This window comes from Physella acuta, unplaced genomic scaffold (genome assembly GCF_028476545.2).
Source record: "Physella acuta isolate Inbredline_101_S28 unplaced genomic scaffold, ASM2847654v3 ptg002673l, whole genome shotgun sequence".
NCBI classification, from domain to species: domain Eukaryota; kingdom Metazoa; phylum Mollusca; class Gastropoda; family Physidae; genus Physella; species Physella acuta.
Window position 1 is genome coordinate 3,199 of NW_026734114.1, and position 16,893 is coordinate 20,091.

Consider the following 16,893-nt stretch of genomic DNA (forward strand, 5'->3'; position numbering starts at 1 on the left):
CATGGAATTATTTTTTTTACAGTTGAAATAATTTATTGCTTTTATATTAATAAATAACTGTATACTTAGTGTCATTATCTACATGGTTTAATGTAAGTTCGTTGTTGGGACCAAGGGCGTCTCGTCTCTTTAAACAAGGAGCAGGTAGTAGGTTTAACACACACACACACACACACACTCTTATACACACAACACACTCACAGACAGACTTTAATAATCAAGTAAACTCTACTTAAATTACTAATCAACTAAACTCTACTGAAATTACTAATCAAGGAACCACTAGTTAAACTATTAACCAAGGAACCTCTACTGAAATTACTAATCAAGGAACCACTAATTAAATTACTAATCAAGGAACCACTAATTAAATTACTAATCAAGGAACATGTCCTCTATTTACACACGCAAGTTTTACAAGCATGTATAAATTAACGCTGTGACGTACAAACACTATTACAGTACTGTTGATATGAAATCTAAATACAGAATATTTTAAATCAATGTCTAGCATTATGTCATAGACGTACTCTAACATAAAACACAGCTGCTTAATAATTTACTGCTCTGATATCCGCCGAGCAATAGACCTGGAGTAATGCTCCGTTGGTGTCTAGAGTTCGGAACTCGGTTCGGACTTTTGTTGTGACTGTAGATTAGCAACTGATTTACATTGGGGAAAGTAAAGGTGGCTGGGCATAGTGCTGACCACACTATCCTTTCATATTAATATGCCGAGGTCAAGAAATATACACTCTACTTCATCGGCCCATAGGATCTCTAATTTAAAGAGGAATCTTTACTTACTTCATTATTCGTTGAATCATCATAGCATAAGCTCTACAAAGTACTGCATTTTTCTGATCAACACACCAAAATGCTGACATTGTTGTGCACACATCAAAATGCTGACATTCAAGTTTTCCTGCTAGGCCGCAGATCGCAACAGATCGTCATGGTAGGAAAAGTCAAGTTTCCTGATAATAAAGAGAAAAACGTTTCTGTGACTTCGATGTTAATAGCTCGTCTTAGGATGAGGGGAGTTGTCTTTTGTAGCGATGAGCAACTTGGTTTTTTTTTTGGGGGGGGGGGGGGGGGACTTAAAAGAGGAGGGGGATTGATTTGGTGATTTGCAAGGGGTATAGGGAATCTAGGTTTATATGACCAAGTATGATGTTGTGGGCGGGGATAAAATAAGATAAAAAAGCCTACAGTAAATGACCGATGAACTCATTATAGAGGTTGTGTGGTATTAGGTCCAGCTGCCTTAAGCCTACATACACATGCCATATCAGGCTACTAACGAACGCGTCCAACAAGCGAAAGTTCTAGAACAGACCCAGAACAGGCCCACAGCTGGGTCAATTACCCAACTCTGATGATTATAGATACTGGTGTCCAATAATAGACTCTTCCAAATAAAGGTGTATTAGGTTGTTAATAGTATTGTAATCTCTACTAATTTTATGGTTAGAAATTAGGGTTAGGCGTATGGTAGGACCAGGGTTGGGGTTAGGGACAGGGTTAGCTTTTACATTAGTCAGCCATGTGTGTATTTAGTTAACTACCAGTAACCTAACACCCCTTTTTACAGAAGATTTCATTATCGGACACCGGTGTAAAAATTCTAACTAAAGTACGCTACTCATGTTAAATTGAATGAATCTAAAAATGTCTTTGCTACAACATTTCTAAAATTAAAATTTGATTGTTTTATAATGTGAAGGTAACATTTGATAGTTCCAAAAATAGGTGTTTTAGGTTGTTAGTAGTATTGTAATCTCGACTAGTTTTAATGGCTAGAAATTAGTGTATGGCATGACTAGGATTGGGGTTAGGGATACGGTTACCATTGACATTATGAAATGTGTATTTAATTAACTACCTGTAACCTACACCACTTTTTAAACACGTTTTATAAAATCCACCTACTCCACATGTAATTAAAGAGAAAAAGAAAATCTGTAGGTCCTATAAAACTTCTGCCACAATAAAACAGAAATAGATCCTGGTCAAGTAAAGGTGACGTCTGTCCCATCGTCTGTTCACGTCAAGAATGGCGGGAGTTTCTAACTTGTAAACAAACACCTGAACAGTTAGCACTTGGCCAGGTGTGTGTGTTGAGGGAATGTTGCGGCGGCGATATGGTCTGTTTTAATTGGACTATGGGCACTTTTAAGCAGAGGCGTCGCTTCTGGTGAGTTTATACAAGCTCAAGAGTTAGATGATCAGTGGCGTTGCATTGGTCATAAAATTTTCGGGGGAGGAGGAGGACTAAAATTTCCGGGGTGAGGGCGGACACTGTTAAAAGTATATATTTTCTTTATGAATTCCATTTAGTGTGGGGGGGGGGGGGGAATTTCCTCGGGGATGGGGGATTCGCCCCCTCCCCGCGAAGAGATGCCTGGAAGAAACGCTGTCCCACAGTTGAGCACTAAACTGAGCCCAATTAATGTTTTTGTCTTTTATTTCCTGATCTTTAGTCGAAAAACCTACAGGCTGTGAGCTGGTTGTTCCTATGAGGTACATTTTTAAAACAGTGTCGAGCATTGGTTAATGTCAGCGCATAGGTCTCCCAATGTTGGTGTTGTCTACCTAAGCAGTTACGCGTCGTAAAGCAACCTGGTGACTGTATGGATCTCAATGAGTGTCACAACCTAGCGACACCTGTGGGTGTCATACTTACTTTACTTTACTTAGTCCTGGTGGCTCCCCGGGTAGTATAAGGCAGCAACACAATGCCACCTCACCTCCATGTCCTGGGCCAACCACCAGAGTTCATGCCAGGTTTTGTCTCTGGTCAGCACCACTGCTTTCATCTCTCTCTCCTCAATGTTCCCAACTGTCATCCCTTCATTCACACTTCAGGTGTAACCCATCTTAGTGCCATGTTAGGGAACCTTTTCTTTGACACCAGCAAGGCATGACACAAACATCGCCACCTTCTGGCACTAACTTGACATACAGCAATACGGTCCTCTTACGTGTTGCTCGATTTGTTATTCGAGTCTCCCACTTCATTTTTCAGATTTTGTAGCAGAGATCGTCTCTTCAAACCTTTTTAGGCAGTTTTCTCTCATATTGTTCACTTTCAACGTTTGGGTTTCATACAGTGAAATAACAAAATACGATCTGTAACGGTTTAAATCAACTTTTATTTCAATATATTAAATTACTCTTGTCTTTCTCAAAAACAACTAATGCCATACTGTTCATTCAAGAACAATGAATACTATAATTTAAACCGAAAAAAATCAATTTACTTATATTTGAAAAAGACTGCATGAAAGATGAAAAGACAATTTGGCAAGTAAATGGTTTGTATGTAAACAAAAAGGGGAAGAACTCCCTTAGACAAAATGTATTTTCAAATCAGTGAATTCGTGTTCACGTCATTTCTATTATGGATTGTGTGGGCTGTGGACGTCACCAGCGTACAGTGGTTTTGTGTGGTCAAGTTTACGTCAAGAATACAACGCACAACAAGATAAGTAGCGTCTTTAATAATAGTTGTATCATTTATATGAGAAAAATGTTTTTTTTTTTTTATAAATGAAAATAATGTAAAATAAAATTCTGATAGGATTATGAAAGATATTGTTGTAGAAATATTTAAATTTTAAAAAAGGGAGATAAAAGGTAAAACGCATAACGTTTGTTTACTGTGATGTAGTGTAAAAAAGATTTTGTACTAAAACACGTACTGTGGTAGCATCTGTGTACATAGTGTACTGTGATGTAGTGTACAAACTATTTTCATCTGATGTAGACTAAGGTAATAAAAAAGTTTAAGTACAGTACAAAGGTAAAAAAAAAATGAATTATTATAAGTCACGTAACGATTTAAAAGGAATTAGCTTCTTAAAAGTTCAAAATAACATTTAAAATAACAAGTGCCCCCTTTTTCAATCTCTTACTACTATTTGTATACCAATGGTACAAAACCAATTTTATATAATGGTGTAGGTTACAGTGTTTGAATGATAAATCTATAAATAAACAAAACAAGTCATGTGACAATGTCAGCCGTAGATAAAGTTGTTAACAAATAGATTTTCTCAGAACATTAGATATTATTTTATTGTTTTAACTCTGGTACATTAGAACGTTGACTACTGATCTGGAAGCCTCGAGTTCGGATCCCGAGCTCGAGTCTGTAGAACCTTCCGTGAGTCTACCTAGCTTTTATGGGTACCTGGCTTAAAAATGTTATTGGCAACTGCAAGAATCCCTTAAAATGCAGAGGACACATAAACAGATGAACTCTACTTCATGATCTAACACGTCCTAAAGTTAACTTACTGACTCTTTTTTGAAAATATGAAAGCAATGGGAGGGGCCTAACCCGTGTGTGTATTTTAAAAGATTTTATTTTTAAACCTACCTCGTCACAAAACCAACCCCCCCCCCCCACCTACTCCATTTTGATGCTTCTCATTTGATCCTATTGGCTCAGAAATCGTTCACTCTGTTTGTAATTAAAGTCAACTTCCTTAGCCAGAGTTAAATATGTTAATTTAAGGCTATTCAAAAAATTAAAAACTTTTTAAACTAACGGAACAATAGTGGCAAACTTCATAGGAGGTTTAAAATATCTGTTGTATTCAGTCTATAAACAAATTAAAATAGTTTACATTATGCATAGTAACAAGTGTATGATATGGTATTTATTAGTGTTGGGTGGAGGGGGGGGGGGGGAGAGTCGTGGAAACGAGAACAGTAAATGTTTATCGGGGGGGGGGGTATACAGTAATGAAATAAGTCGTTTAAAAGATAGAATACATGGACATACATGTTAAATGGGGGTAAAGGGTTGATCAAACACTTCCCATTTAGTTTGATATCAACATTTGTAGTAGCTTATTTTAATCCGATATCTTTTGTCATAGGTTATGTGAGACTAGAAGCGGAAATGTGGGACTACGGTCAGTCATGTCAGAACAGTGGTCAACAAGTGAGAGACTTCCATCATGTCAACAAATGACAGCCTCCCATGTCATGTCAAATGTCAACAAATGACAGCCTCCCATTTCATGCCAAAGGTCAACAAATGACTGCCTCCCATGTCATGTCAAAGGTCAACAAATGACAGCCTCCCATGTCATGTCAAAGGTCAACAAATGACAGCCTCCCATGTCATGTCAAAGGTCAACAAATGACAGCCTCCCATGTCATGCCAGTGGTCAACAAATGACAGTCTCCCATGTCATGTCAGTGTCAACAAATGACAGCCTCCCATGTCATGTAAATGGTCAACAAATGACAGTCTCCCATGTCATGTCAGTGGTCAACAAATGACAGCCTCCCATGTCACGTCAAAGGTCAACAAATGACAGCCTCCCATGTCATGTCAAAGGTCAACAAATGACAGCCTCCCATGTCATGCCAGTGGTCAACAAATGACAGTCTCCCATGTCATGTCAGTGGTCAACAAATGACAGCCTCCCATGTCATGTAAATGGTCAACAAATGACAGTCTCCCATGTCATGTCAGTGGTCAACAAATGACAGCCTCCCATGTCATGTCAGTGGTCAACAAATGACAGCCTCTCAGCATGTCATGTCAGATGTCAACAAATGACAGCCTCCCATGTCAGATGTCAACAAATGACATTCTACCATTATGTCAGATGTCAACAAATGATAGCCTCCCATCCTGTCATATGTCAACAAATGACATCATCCCATGTCATATCAGTGTTCAACAAATGACAACCTCCCATGTCATGTTAGTGGTTAAGAAATGACAGCCTCTCAGCATGCCATGTCAGATGTCAACAAATGACAGCCTCCAATGTCATGTCAGATGTCAACAAATGACAGCCTCCCATCATGTCAGATGTCAACAAATGACAGCCTCCCATTATGTCAGATGTCAACAAATGACAGCCTCCCATCATGTCAGATGTCAACAAATGACAGCCGCCCGTCATGTCAGATGTCAACAAATGACAGCCTCCCAGCATGTCATGTCAGATGTCAACAAATGACAGCCGCCCGTCATGTCAGATGTCAACAAATGACAGCCTCCCAGCATGTCATGTCAGATGTCAACAAATGACAGCCTCCCAGCATGTCATGTCAGATGTCAACAAATGACAGCCTCCCAGCATGTCATGTCAGATGTCAACAAATGACAGCCGCCCGTCATGTCAGATGTCAACAAATGACAGCCTCCCAGCATGTCATGTCAGATGTCAACAAATGACAGCCGCCCGTCATGTCAGATGTCAACAAATGACAGCCTCCCAGCATGTCATGTCAGATGTCAACAAATGACAGCCTCACAGCATGTGATGTCAGATGTCAACACAAGAGATACCCTAATCAGACAGGTAGAGTAAATGCTCAAATCTTGTATTTATTTCCGTGCAGTTAACATTGAACATTGTCTCTAATCAAATTTTATTTTGTTTTTAGCTTCTTGGCGGCCGTTTATTAATTTTGTTTTTTTTTTAATTTAGGCTTAGGACACTTTCAAAATATTTTAAGAATCAGTGATACAAAAATTAAAGATGTACAGAACTTGAAAATATGTTTTTTTTTTAATTTTAACATAAAAAAATAAAATTATTTGAGCGTAAATTTAAAGCTACATTTACTTTTATTTTCATCAAGCCGAAATTGTAACCTGAAGTTTCACTTTTGTAAGACAAGCATTGATTGGCTGTACAGAAACTCAGTTATTGATATTCTGTAAACCCTACTTTGTAGTAATTTGAACCCAAAACTTTGCCAATAAAATCTTAAATAAAATATTACTTTTTTAAAACCACTTGGCTGAGTTATACCATGTTTATGTACATTTTCAATGACAAAGTGTAAATAACCAAATCGTTTTTGGCTTTTTTAAAATTTAATTACCTAAAGTACCAAAAACATCAAATACATAAAATCTAAAGTCAGATTTTTATAGCCATATTTATTGGTATAACATGGTACTTGATTTAAAATTTAATGGAAGTTTCGAATAGTTTCAAGACTATTAAGGTTGGGATCATTAACTAAATCGGAACATTCAACTATATGCCTTCTTTTCATTACAGTCTCTAATCGTGAATTATCTTTTAAACTTTTTTTCCAAGAACTTTGAGAGACTGTGTCCATCTCGTCTAGCCAGGCTACTATACATAGATCATAATCACACATTAGATCATACAACATACATCAGATCATACACCATACATCAGAAGACTCAAGAGTACATTGCAATCATTGTGTCGTGTGACGTCAAAATCCGTTTTGGAGACTGTAAACTTTTGTATATTCTTATCATGAAAAGCTTTTTATACGATCAAAATGAGGATTTATAAATGGAAAATAATATGGATTTTTTTGTTTGTTTTTTTAAAACGGAAGCGTTGTTTGTTTATTTTTAAACAGAATTCATAAGTTGTTTTATTTCAGGACAGAAGGAAACAACATCATGATATGGAGACAGGAACAGCCAAACTACAGTTATAGAATAGGTTGGACATGACCAGCCCACCATGTGAGGACATGACCAGCCCACCATGTGAGGACATGACCAGCCCACCATGTGAGGACATGACCAGAGGACATGACCAGCCCACCATGTGAGGACATGACCAGCCCACCATGTGAGGACATGACCAGCCCACCATGTGAGGACATGACCAGAGGACATGACCAGCCCACCATGTGAGGACATGACCAGCCCACCATGTGAGGACATGACCAGCCCACCATGTGAGGACATGACCAGCCCACCATGTGAGGACATGACCAGCCCACCATGTGAGGACATGACCAGCCCACCATGTGAGGACATGACCAGCCCACCATGTGAGGACATGACCAGCCCACCATGTGAGGACATGACCAGCCCATCATGTGAGGACATGACCAGCCCACCATGTGAGGACATGACCAGAGGGGGGAGAGGGAGAGGGGCAGAGGGGGGAGAGGGGGAGGGGCAGAGGGGGGAGAGGGGGAGGGGCAGAGGGGGGAGAGGGGGAGGGGCAGAGGGGGGAGAGGGGGAGGGGCAGAGGGGGGAGAGGGGGAGGGGCAGAGGGGGGAGAGGGGGAGGGGCAGAGGGGGGAGAGGGGGAGGGGCAGAGGGGGGAGAGGGGGAGGGGCAGAGGGGGGAGAGGGGGAGGGGCAGAGGGGGGAGAGGGGGAGGGGCAGAGGGGGGAGAGGGGGAGGGGCAGAGGGGGGAGAGGGGGAGGGGCAGAGGGGGGAGAGGGGGAGGGGCAGAGGGGGGAGAGGGGGAGGGGCAGAGGGGGGAGAGGGGGAGGGGCAGAGGGGGGAGAGGGGGAGGGGCAGAGGGGGGAGAGGGGGAGGGGCAGAGGGGGGAGAGGGGGAGGGGCAGAGGGGGGAGAGGGGGAGGGGCAGAGGGGGGAGAGGGGGAGGGGCAGAGGGGGGAGAGGGGGAGGGGCAGAGGGGGGAGAGGGGGAGGGGCAGAGGGGGGAGAGGGGGAGGGGCAGAGGGGGGAGAGGGGGAGGGGCAGAGGGGGGAGAGGGGGAGGGGCAGAGGGGGGAGAGGGGGAGGGGCAGAGGGGGGAGAGGGGGAGGGGCAGAGGGGGGAGAGGGGGAGGGGCAGAGGGGGGAGAGGGGGAGGGGCAGAGGGGGGAGAGGGGGAGGGGCAGAGGGGGGAGAGGGGGAGGGGCAGAGGGGGGAGAGGGGGAGGGGCAGAGGGGGGAGAGGGGGAGGGGCAGAGGGGGGAGAGGGGGAGGGGCAGAGGGGGGAGAGGGGGAGGGGCAGAGGGGGGAGAGGGGGAGGGGCAGAGGGGGGAGAGGGGGGAGGGGCAGAGGGGGGAGAGGGGGAGGGGCAGAGGGGGGAGAGGGGGAGGGGCAGAGGGGGGAGAGGGGGAGGGGCAGAGGGGGGAGAGGGGGAGGGGCAGAGGGGGGAGAGGGGGAGGGGCAGAGGGGGGAGAGGGGGAGGGGCAGAGGGGGAGAGGGGGAGGGGCAGAGGGGGGAGAGGGGGAGGGGCAGAGGGGGGAGAGGGGGAGGGGCAGAGGGGGGAGAGGGGGAGGGGCAGAGGGGGGAGAGGGGGAGGGGCAGAGGGGGGAGAGGGGGAGGGGCAGAGGGGGGGAGAGGGGGGAGGGGCAGAGGGGGGGAGAGGGGGAGGGGCAGAGGGGGGAGAGGGGGAGGGGCAGAGGGGGCAGAGGGGGAGGGGCAGAGGGGGCAGAGGGGGAGGGGGCAGAGGGGGCAGAGGGGGAGGGGGCAGAGGGGGCAGAGGGGGAGGGGCAGAGGGGGGAGAGGGGGAGGGGCAGAGGGGGGAGAGGGGGAGGGGCAGAGGGGGGGAGAGGGGGAGGGGCAGAGGGGGGAGAGGGGGAGGGGCAGAGGGGGGAGAGGGGGAGGGGGCAGAGGGGGGAGAGGGGGAGGGGCAGAGGGGGGAGAGGGGGAGGGGCAGAGGGGGGAGAGGGGGAGGGGCAGAGGGGGGGAGAGGGGGAGGGGCAGAGGGGGGAGAGGGGGAGGGGCAGAGGGGGGAGAGGGGGAGGGGCAGAGGGGGAGAGGGGGAGGGGCAGAGGGGGGAGAGGGGGAGGGCAGAGGGGGGAGAGGGGGAGGGGCAGAGGGGGGAGAGGGGGAGGGCAGAGGGGGGAGAGGGGGAGGGGCAGAGGGGGGAGAGGGGGAGGGGCAGAGGGGGGAGAGGGGGAGGGGCCAGAGGGGGGAGAGGGGGAGGGGCAGAGGGGGGAGAGGGGGAGGGGCAGAGGGGGGAGAGGGGGAGGGGCAGAGGGGGAGAGGGGGAGGGGCAGAGGGGGGAGAGGGGGAGGGGCAGAGGGGGGAGAGGGGGAGGGGCAGAGGGGGGAGAGGGGAGGGGGGAGAGGGGGAGGGGCAGAGGGGGGAGAGGGGGAGGGCAGAGGGGGGAGAGGGGAGGGGCAGAGGGGGGAGAGGGGGAGGGGCAGAGGGGGGAGGAGGGGGAGGGGCAGAGGGGGGGAGAGGGGGAGGGGGGAGAGGGGGAGGGGCAGAGGGGGGAGAGGGGGAGGGGCAGAGGGGGGAGACTAAAGATTAGACTTACGTTTTACCGCCACATTAAAAACAAATTGTCCATCTGCAGTCTCTAGTTTGTATAAGGCGTAATCCATAAATGACGTCAAGCTATTTTTTATATAATTTCCCGTATTGTTATGTAATCCTAATATATTAAAGCCCATGTGTGCAATTCTCTCTCCGCAAAATATTTTCACAGGTTATCATATCAGTATCTTCAGCGATATATGGAGAACCTAATACGGATTTTTGTTGAAAATAATATGGTAGATGTTTTAAATGTAATAACAAAATTTTATTTAAAGAAGAAAAATAGAAAAAAAAAAGGCATATTCGAATGTAGAAAAACAATTTAATTACGCAACCGGAAAAGTGTTTATAGTTGTGACAAGAACGCGGTAAATAATGACGTCACAGATGTTTACACTAAGAAAAGAATACAAAACTAAAGGCGTCATCTTCCGATTTTAGAATATAAAGAAAGGAACTATTTCATTTAAATTTGATTTAGATATACGTAAGCTATGAAATGTATGCAATACAATTTTCCTAAACTATAAAATTTATTTTATCTATTTGGCTCTAGATCTAGAGATTCTAGATTGGACTCTAGATCTAGAGGTTCTAGATCTAGATCTGGCGATTCTAGATCAACATCTGAGGGAAAAACTAGACTTAGGACTTAGGACTTAGACTCTAGAGATAGATCTAGGTCTAGATTCTATCTAGATCTAGAATCTATTCCAATAATAAATGTATTTACTAAACTATTTCAGGCCTTAATTGTTTATAGAAATCTTTGTTTGTTTAGCTATGGAATTGGCTATTTTTGGGATAAAATTTAATTTGATAGAATAGGGCCTATTCGCGTAAGTTAAGTTTCTTAATAACTATTTTATTTTTCAAGATTTCTAAGGTTCCCAAAAAGCTGAGATGATAGTGTAATTGTTACCATGAGGGTGGTACGAGTTCGAGACTCAACAAGACATTCTTAATTATTATTTTTCAATTTGCTTTTTATATATGAATGATAAAGTTGCCTATCGGGACTTGGCGGACACGAGTCGGGTGAAGTAGAGTTAACCTGTTTCTGCATTTTCAGCATATGAAGGGATAGTAAGGTCAGACCCATGCTCAGCCGAAATAGGTGTTTTTAAAAGACACATACAACATAACTACCATTGAACAGCCGGGTTTTTAACGAAGTCTTTTAAGTCTCTTAACTTTAAGCCTCTTAATCAGCGAGTGCATTTAATAAAGTATTGTGTTGACTGGTATCCGACCCCCCCCCCCAAAACACACACACATCCCCACACCCTTCTCCTGACAGTTTTAAATGCCGCTCCCCGGAGATAAATATCTAAAAGAAAAACCGGGTAGCCTTTTGTAAAGAGAAGAGAGCTAAAAAGTAAAAGTAACCAGAATTGCCCGTGTAAAGGGTACCGATGGCTAGTTTTAGGATGAACGTGAAAGTATAGGGGAGATCACTCACGCATTATTTTAATAAATTTTTTCTCTGCCATGAAGGCAAAATTGTCAAAATCAAAACTTTTCATCTATGTCAACAATGATTGAAGAATTATAGTCAACTCGTCATTTTCTATTGATCTTTCGGCCCGTATCTATCTAGTTCGAAAACAAAACTGCCAAAAAAGCACACCTACATGTACTACAGCATCATGCTCGTGTGTAGTTATATAGGCAGAGATGTAGGCAATGCTCAACATTTTCAGGTAACGTTTTATTGACAGCGGATGTGAGGAGGCATTTGTAAAATTAGCATCCCAAACAAGAAAAATTATTTGATGCGTTGTTCTAGATTTGATTTTAAAATAAACAACCTCAGCACATAAATATCTGAGTCATAATCTGGAAGCCCACTCTGTAGTCGTAATCCATGCAATCTTCTTCTAAATGTGTGGCACTATGGAAATAGCTTACAATCCATTATAAACTCCATTAGTAAGAAAGCATAACATCAGAGGCGTTGCGAGGCGGGGGAGGGGGGTGCGGACCGCACCGGGAGACACCATTTAGTGGGGTGACACCATGGGGGAAAGTTGCAAATGTATAGAAGAGAAATGCTTTTTGCCAGTTCAATTAATGATTAATTAGAGGTAATCCACCTGTGTTAATATTTACTATAAAAGGTGCACACTTTAAAACTATCACCCCGGCGGAGGGGGGGGGGGGGAAAGCGAATGTAACACTCTATAAACTAAACAGAGGAAAAAAGATTGTGTTGAGTATTTTGAATAACTGACAAGTCAATCAACGACCGGGGAGCGGTGACATCGAAATTTAGTTATTTACGATGAAAACGATAAATATAATTTATAATGTGTGCATAAATTGATTGCCATTAGGCAAAATAGGGGGGGGGGGTGACACCATTAGGTGCCGCACCGGGTGACACCCGACCTAGCGACACCAATGCATAACATGCAAAGTCAACAATTGTTGCAGAATCGATATTTGTGTCTTTCGGGGCTAAATGATGTACTGATATAGATCAAAATAAAAAGTTAATGCCTATGTTTTGTTAGTTACAAAGTGTCATGTATAAACAGCATTAATGGAAGCTCAAAACAATCTGTTCCTGGATATCCTTTGACTAATATATGTCACTGGCGGGGCTTTATGACCCATATTGCAATTGTATGTATTGATCGGGTTAACGGTTCAGATGAGGCTCTGTTTGGGGGTCACAGAAAGTGAAATACTTAGAAGAGTCTTCTGCCCCCAAGCCTCTAGGCTGGCGGGAGAAGATGCAAAACACAAAGAACCAAAATAGCTGCGCAATGGGCTCAGATTACCCTTATTCCTCTGACATAACTAACTGTAGGGTCGAGCGGTTGCGCTTCGGGTGGATCATCAGGGGTCGAGGGTTCAGTACTAGATATAAGTATAGTATAGTTATATATAGTATATCTGTAGTAAAAGTCGTATATCTAGTAAAGACAACTTGTCTGTGATAAAAAGTATAAGTTCTTTTTATTGGGTAATAACGTTTTTAGATTTTAAATCTACTAAGACAACCCATAGGCTTAGAATCTAGGCCCTAGACAACGAATAAGTTGACAAGAAAAACAGGTAACCATGTGTAACGCTTCTTTATAAACTTACTCATGCGCATCTTCTTCCGCTAGAATCAGCCTTAACTGTAACGTGAAAATAAATATAAAATTTATTTCTTTTTGTTCACTAATTACACTATTACACGGACGTTTTTCTATTTTTTTATGGAGTTAAAACTATAGGCCGAGATCTAAATATGCAGTTAATTTGTAAAGGCCTAAATAAGCCTCAAGAAAGAATTAAATCTATGTAGCCTAGTTAGTAGCAGATTCTAGTACATTATCGTTCAGAATTGTGTCTAGCATACCATAGTTCTTGTAGTTGAACTTGAGCCACGATGTTGGTCCATCTCCTTCTCCCAAATTGGAATAAAATCCGACTTAGAAATTCCCATTCTTTCAGCCTCTCGTAGAGCTTTCAGGAACTCCATTTTGACCGTCGCTTTGAAATGAACAGAGGAATCTAGGTCAACGGTAAAGAGTTCCGATAAGCTTCCTGCACACTAATATAGCAGACCTACAATATATATATATATATAGTATATATATATATATAATATATATATATATATATAAATATATATATATATATATATATATATATATATATATATATATATATATATATATATATATATATATATATATCACAAATTATTTTAACTGATTTCTTTGAAATGTTCCTTTCTCCACTTTTTCTTTCAGTCTTCGGACTGTCCATATTTTAAAAAAAATAAACTATAACGTTTTAAAGGATTTTTTTTTAAATAGTTGGGTATTTTCTTTATTGAAATACCAACCCCACTCGTCTGTGAGATACTACTACCAGTATGTTAAACCTCGTTTTGATGATGTCTCAAGTTATTGTTTATTATCGTAATTCTAATAAAATTGCGATTGTAATTTTATTCCACCAATTGTGTGCAGAGTCGTAGCGACCCGTCCCAATTAAATATTTGGGCCACCACAAAATCTTCCTTTAACATAATAATTGCACCTACACCTTCCACCATACATAGGTCTTCTCACATTCATCAAACAGCCATCTCTTTCACACGTTGTGTTGGAAAGCACCTGAAAATTCTAGGCAATCAATTGAAAACAAAAAGTAATTTAATATCAATGATATAACAACAATATCCAATAAAGCTCTGCTGAGCATGTTAGGCTACAAGAGTTACTTCCAGGCATCTCTTCGAAATGAAATTTATATTGAAAATATATACTTTTAACAGCGTCCGCCACCCCCCCCCCTCCCCCCCCCCCCCCCCCGGAGAAAAAAGTCTGGAAGAAACACTGTAGGCTGCCCTTTTCTGAGATTATAATCTGTGGGGATAGCGTGGTCAGCGGCCAGTCATCCCTGCGTCCAGCCGACTCAGGGCATGAACTGTTACAACAGTTTATAGCAGATTTTAATTTTAGTATTCAATTCAATAAAACAATAAAACTAACAACAAACTTAACTTCTAAATTTAACATCTACTTTAAAAATTACAGTAGGCTAATCAATTTTCACAATCAAATATTTACAATTTAAAAAAAAAAATTAAAACAATTTAAATTTATAATCAACGGAAAACAAAATGTGTTTTACACACCATATTTAACTAAAATAAAGCTAGAGTAAACTCCCCTAAAATTATCCCGTATCTTGCATTCTTGTATAACAAAAAGGGATGGCATTTCAAGTGCAATCTGACAATAGAATTATAGAAGCTTGTGACTAAACCCCTTGTGACTAAAACACATACAGGTAAAAACAAGTATCTTGTCTTCAGAAGGAAATAGAACAAAATACCATTTCCGTTAAAAGGAAATGACTTAAAAACTGACAGACAACAGCGTATAAGATCTTAAACTTATAAAGGAAATTTCGTCCCCCTAACTGAAACGATACTCAAGTTATCGGTATTTTAAGAGACCGAAAAAAGTTCAAAATACCACTTGAGAACATCGGAGGTTACTTCGAAAATTGAAAGTAATCTAAGTATAAGATCTTTTACCTATACATACAATTTATTTTACCTAATTGAAACAGTACTCACGTTATCGTGTTCACGGAAATATAGTAGTAATTTCCGGAAATCATTAAAAAGATGGCAGAAAAATACAAATTTGATATAATTCTGATATATATATATATGGAATTTCGTCAACCTAATTGAAACTAACTCGAGTTTTTGGATTCATATACACACACAAACTTACAGTCAAGAATGAAAAATTCAGTTTTTCCGACCTAGTAAGGTGTAAAACGTCGATTTTTTTTTCATTATTACAATACATCCTCTATATGACTATACCCCCATAAACTAGAAAGTAAAAAAATGGAAAATATTATTTTAATATTTTGGTGCAATTTTGCTGAATAGTTCTAATCTATAATTTTCGCCACGCCTTACAATGTAAACAGCAGAGTTTCTTTAAGGCATCTCTTCGGGGGGGGGGGGGGGGGGGGGGAGACTGTGTTACATGTTAAAATTAATGCGAGTTGTAAACTTTGTGTTCAATGTCCCATTGTATGACCAGAGACTGGTCTAATACAAATCCTCTCTGCTTTAAATCGCCCACAGTTGGGTTGTTGTAGGAGCGTTTACACGTCTTCAAACACACGCTGATTTCAAACCATTCTTTCCTAGAAGGGCTCAGCTCGCTAAGCTGTCTTGTCTCCCCTTCGAAGAGCCCTGAAAATGAGTCGGAGTTTCTGTTCTTTATTTGACCTGTCACCCGGAAGTAAGATTTGGGATGCAAGGGCAGGTAACTTTTACTGAATATTGCAGCATTGATACAGAGTTGTCTTTCTTCATCCAACCAACAACCGAGGGAAGCTGACACAGGAGCATTGGCTATCTGGTAGGGAGGGCTGATAATTTTCGAATGAAAATGTGAAGAGCCCAGCTGGTTAAGATATACTCTAAACTCCATTTCAGCTAAGTGAAAATACTGGAACACCGTATTGGTAGCAGCATCTTTAAAATCACCATCATCATCTGATGACACTTCTGATGCAGAGGGCGCTCTTGTTGCTGGGGGCTCTATGACGGTCACCTTGAACTTGCCTTCAAACTCCTGGAAATGTTGCGCCAAACATCGGCTCACTGTCTTCTCTATCACTTCCGTGTTCTGGTTAAGTAGGTCAGAGCGCAGGGTCGTAACTTCCTGTCTCAGCTGATGTGCTTCTGACTTGAGAGCGGTGATCTCATTGGTCAGTTTACTGATCAGGAGGAGGAGCTCAGCTGACTGTGTACCTTTGGCCCTGCCCTGAAGATAATAACACGTCATTGTTCAAATGTTGCTTCCTGTTTGCCGATTTATTTTTGATTGCATAAAAAAAAACCAGATCCCAATCCCAAGTGACGTCACTTCATAATAAAATCACCTTAATGTTTTTACCATATATATATATATATATATATATATATATATATATATATATATATATATATATATATATTATATATATATATATATATATGCCTATATATATAACTATAGGCATATATATATATATATACATATATATATATATATATATATATGTGCCCTTAATATATATATATATACATCTGGTGTGTGAACTATAGTTTACTCCCATCATGAAAGCTTACTCATGAATGCAACAGCAACATTTTATCACGTGATCAGCTTCACCAGCTACCCATCTTGATTGAAATATTTGCTATCTATCCTCGAGACCTACTATATTTTGATCTAGATCTTTACACCAATCATACAAACCATACCTTTTGACTGGACTGTAAGCCCTGTTGCTGATCTTCCATCTCCTTCTCCCAAATACTCATGAACGCTGCCCCCGAAATGCCCATTTTGTCAGCCTCCCGTAAAGATTTGAGAAACTCCATGT

The 16,893-nt window shown here is 42.2% G+C and overlaps 1 protein-coding gene across 1 annotated transcript; it reads right to left on the bottom strand.

Annotated features, from left to right (window-relative positions):
• Window positions 1-15,504: 15,504 nt before the first annotated feature.
• Window positions 15,505-16,887, bottom strand: LOC131933914 (uncharacterized). Its single transcript, XM_059290406.1, has 2 exons — window positions 16,772-16,887; window positions 15,505-16,289 (listed from the first exon to the last, which is right to left on the bottom strand). The coding sequence occupies exons 1-2, from the start codon at window positions 16,853-16,855 to the stop codon at window positions 15,510-15,512; spliced, it is 864 nt and encodes a 287-aa protein (XP_059146389.1). The 5' UTR covers window positions 16,856-16,887; the 3' UTR covers window positions 15,505-15,509.
• Between the last annotated feature and the right edge of the window lie 6 nt (window positions 16,888-16,893).

Excerpts from the sequence above, each read along its gene's own strand:
- LOC131933914 (XM_059290406.1), bottom strand. The coding sequence starts at position 16,855 with ATGGGCATTTCGGGGGCAGCGTTCATGAGTATTTGGGAGAAGGAGATG. Across the intron at positions 16,290-16,771 it reads GCTTACAGTCCAGTCAAAAG|GGCAGGGCCAAAGGTACACA; the intron begins GTATGGTTTGTA and ends TATTATCTTCAG.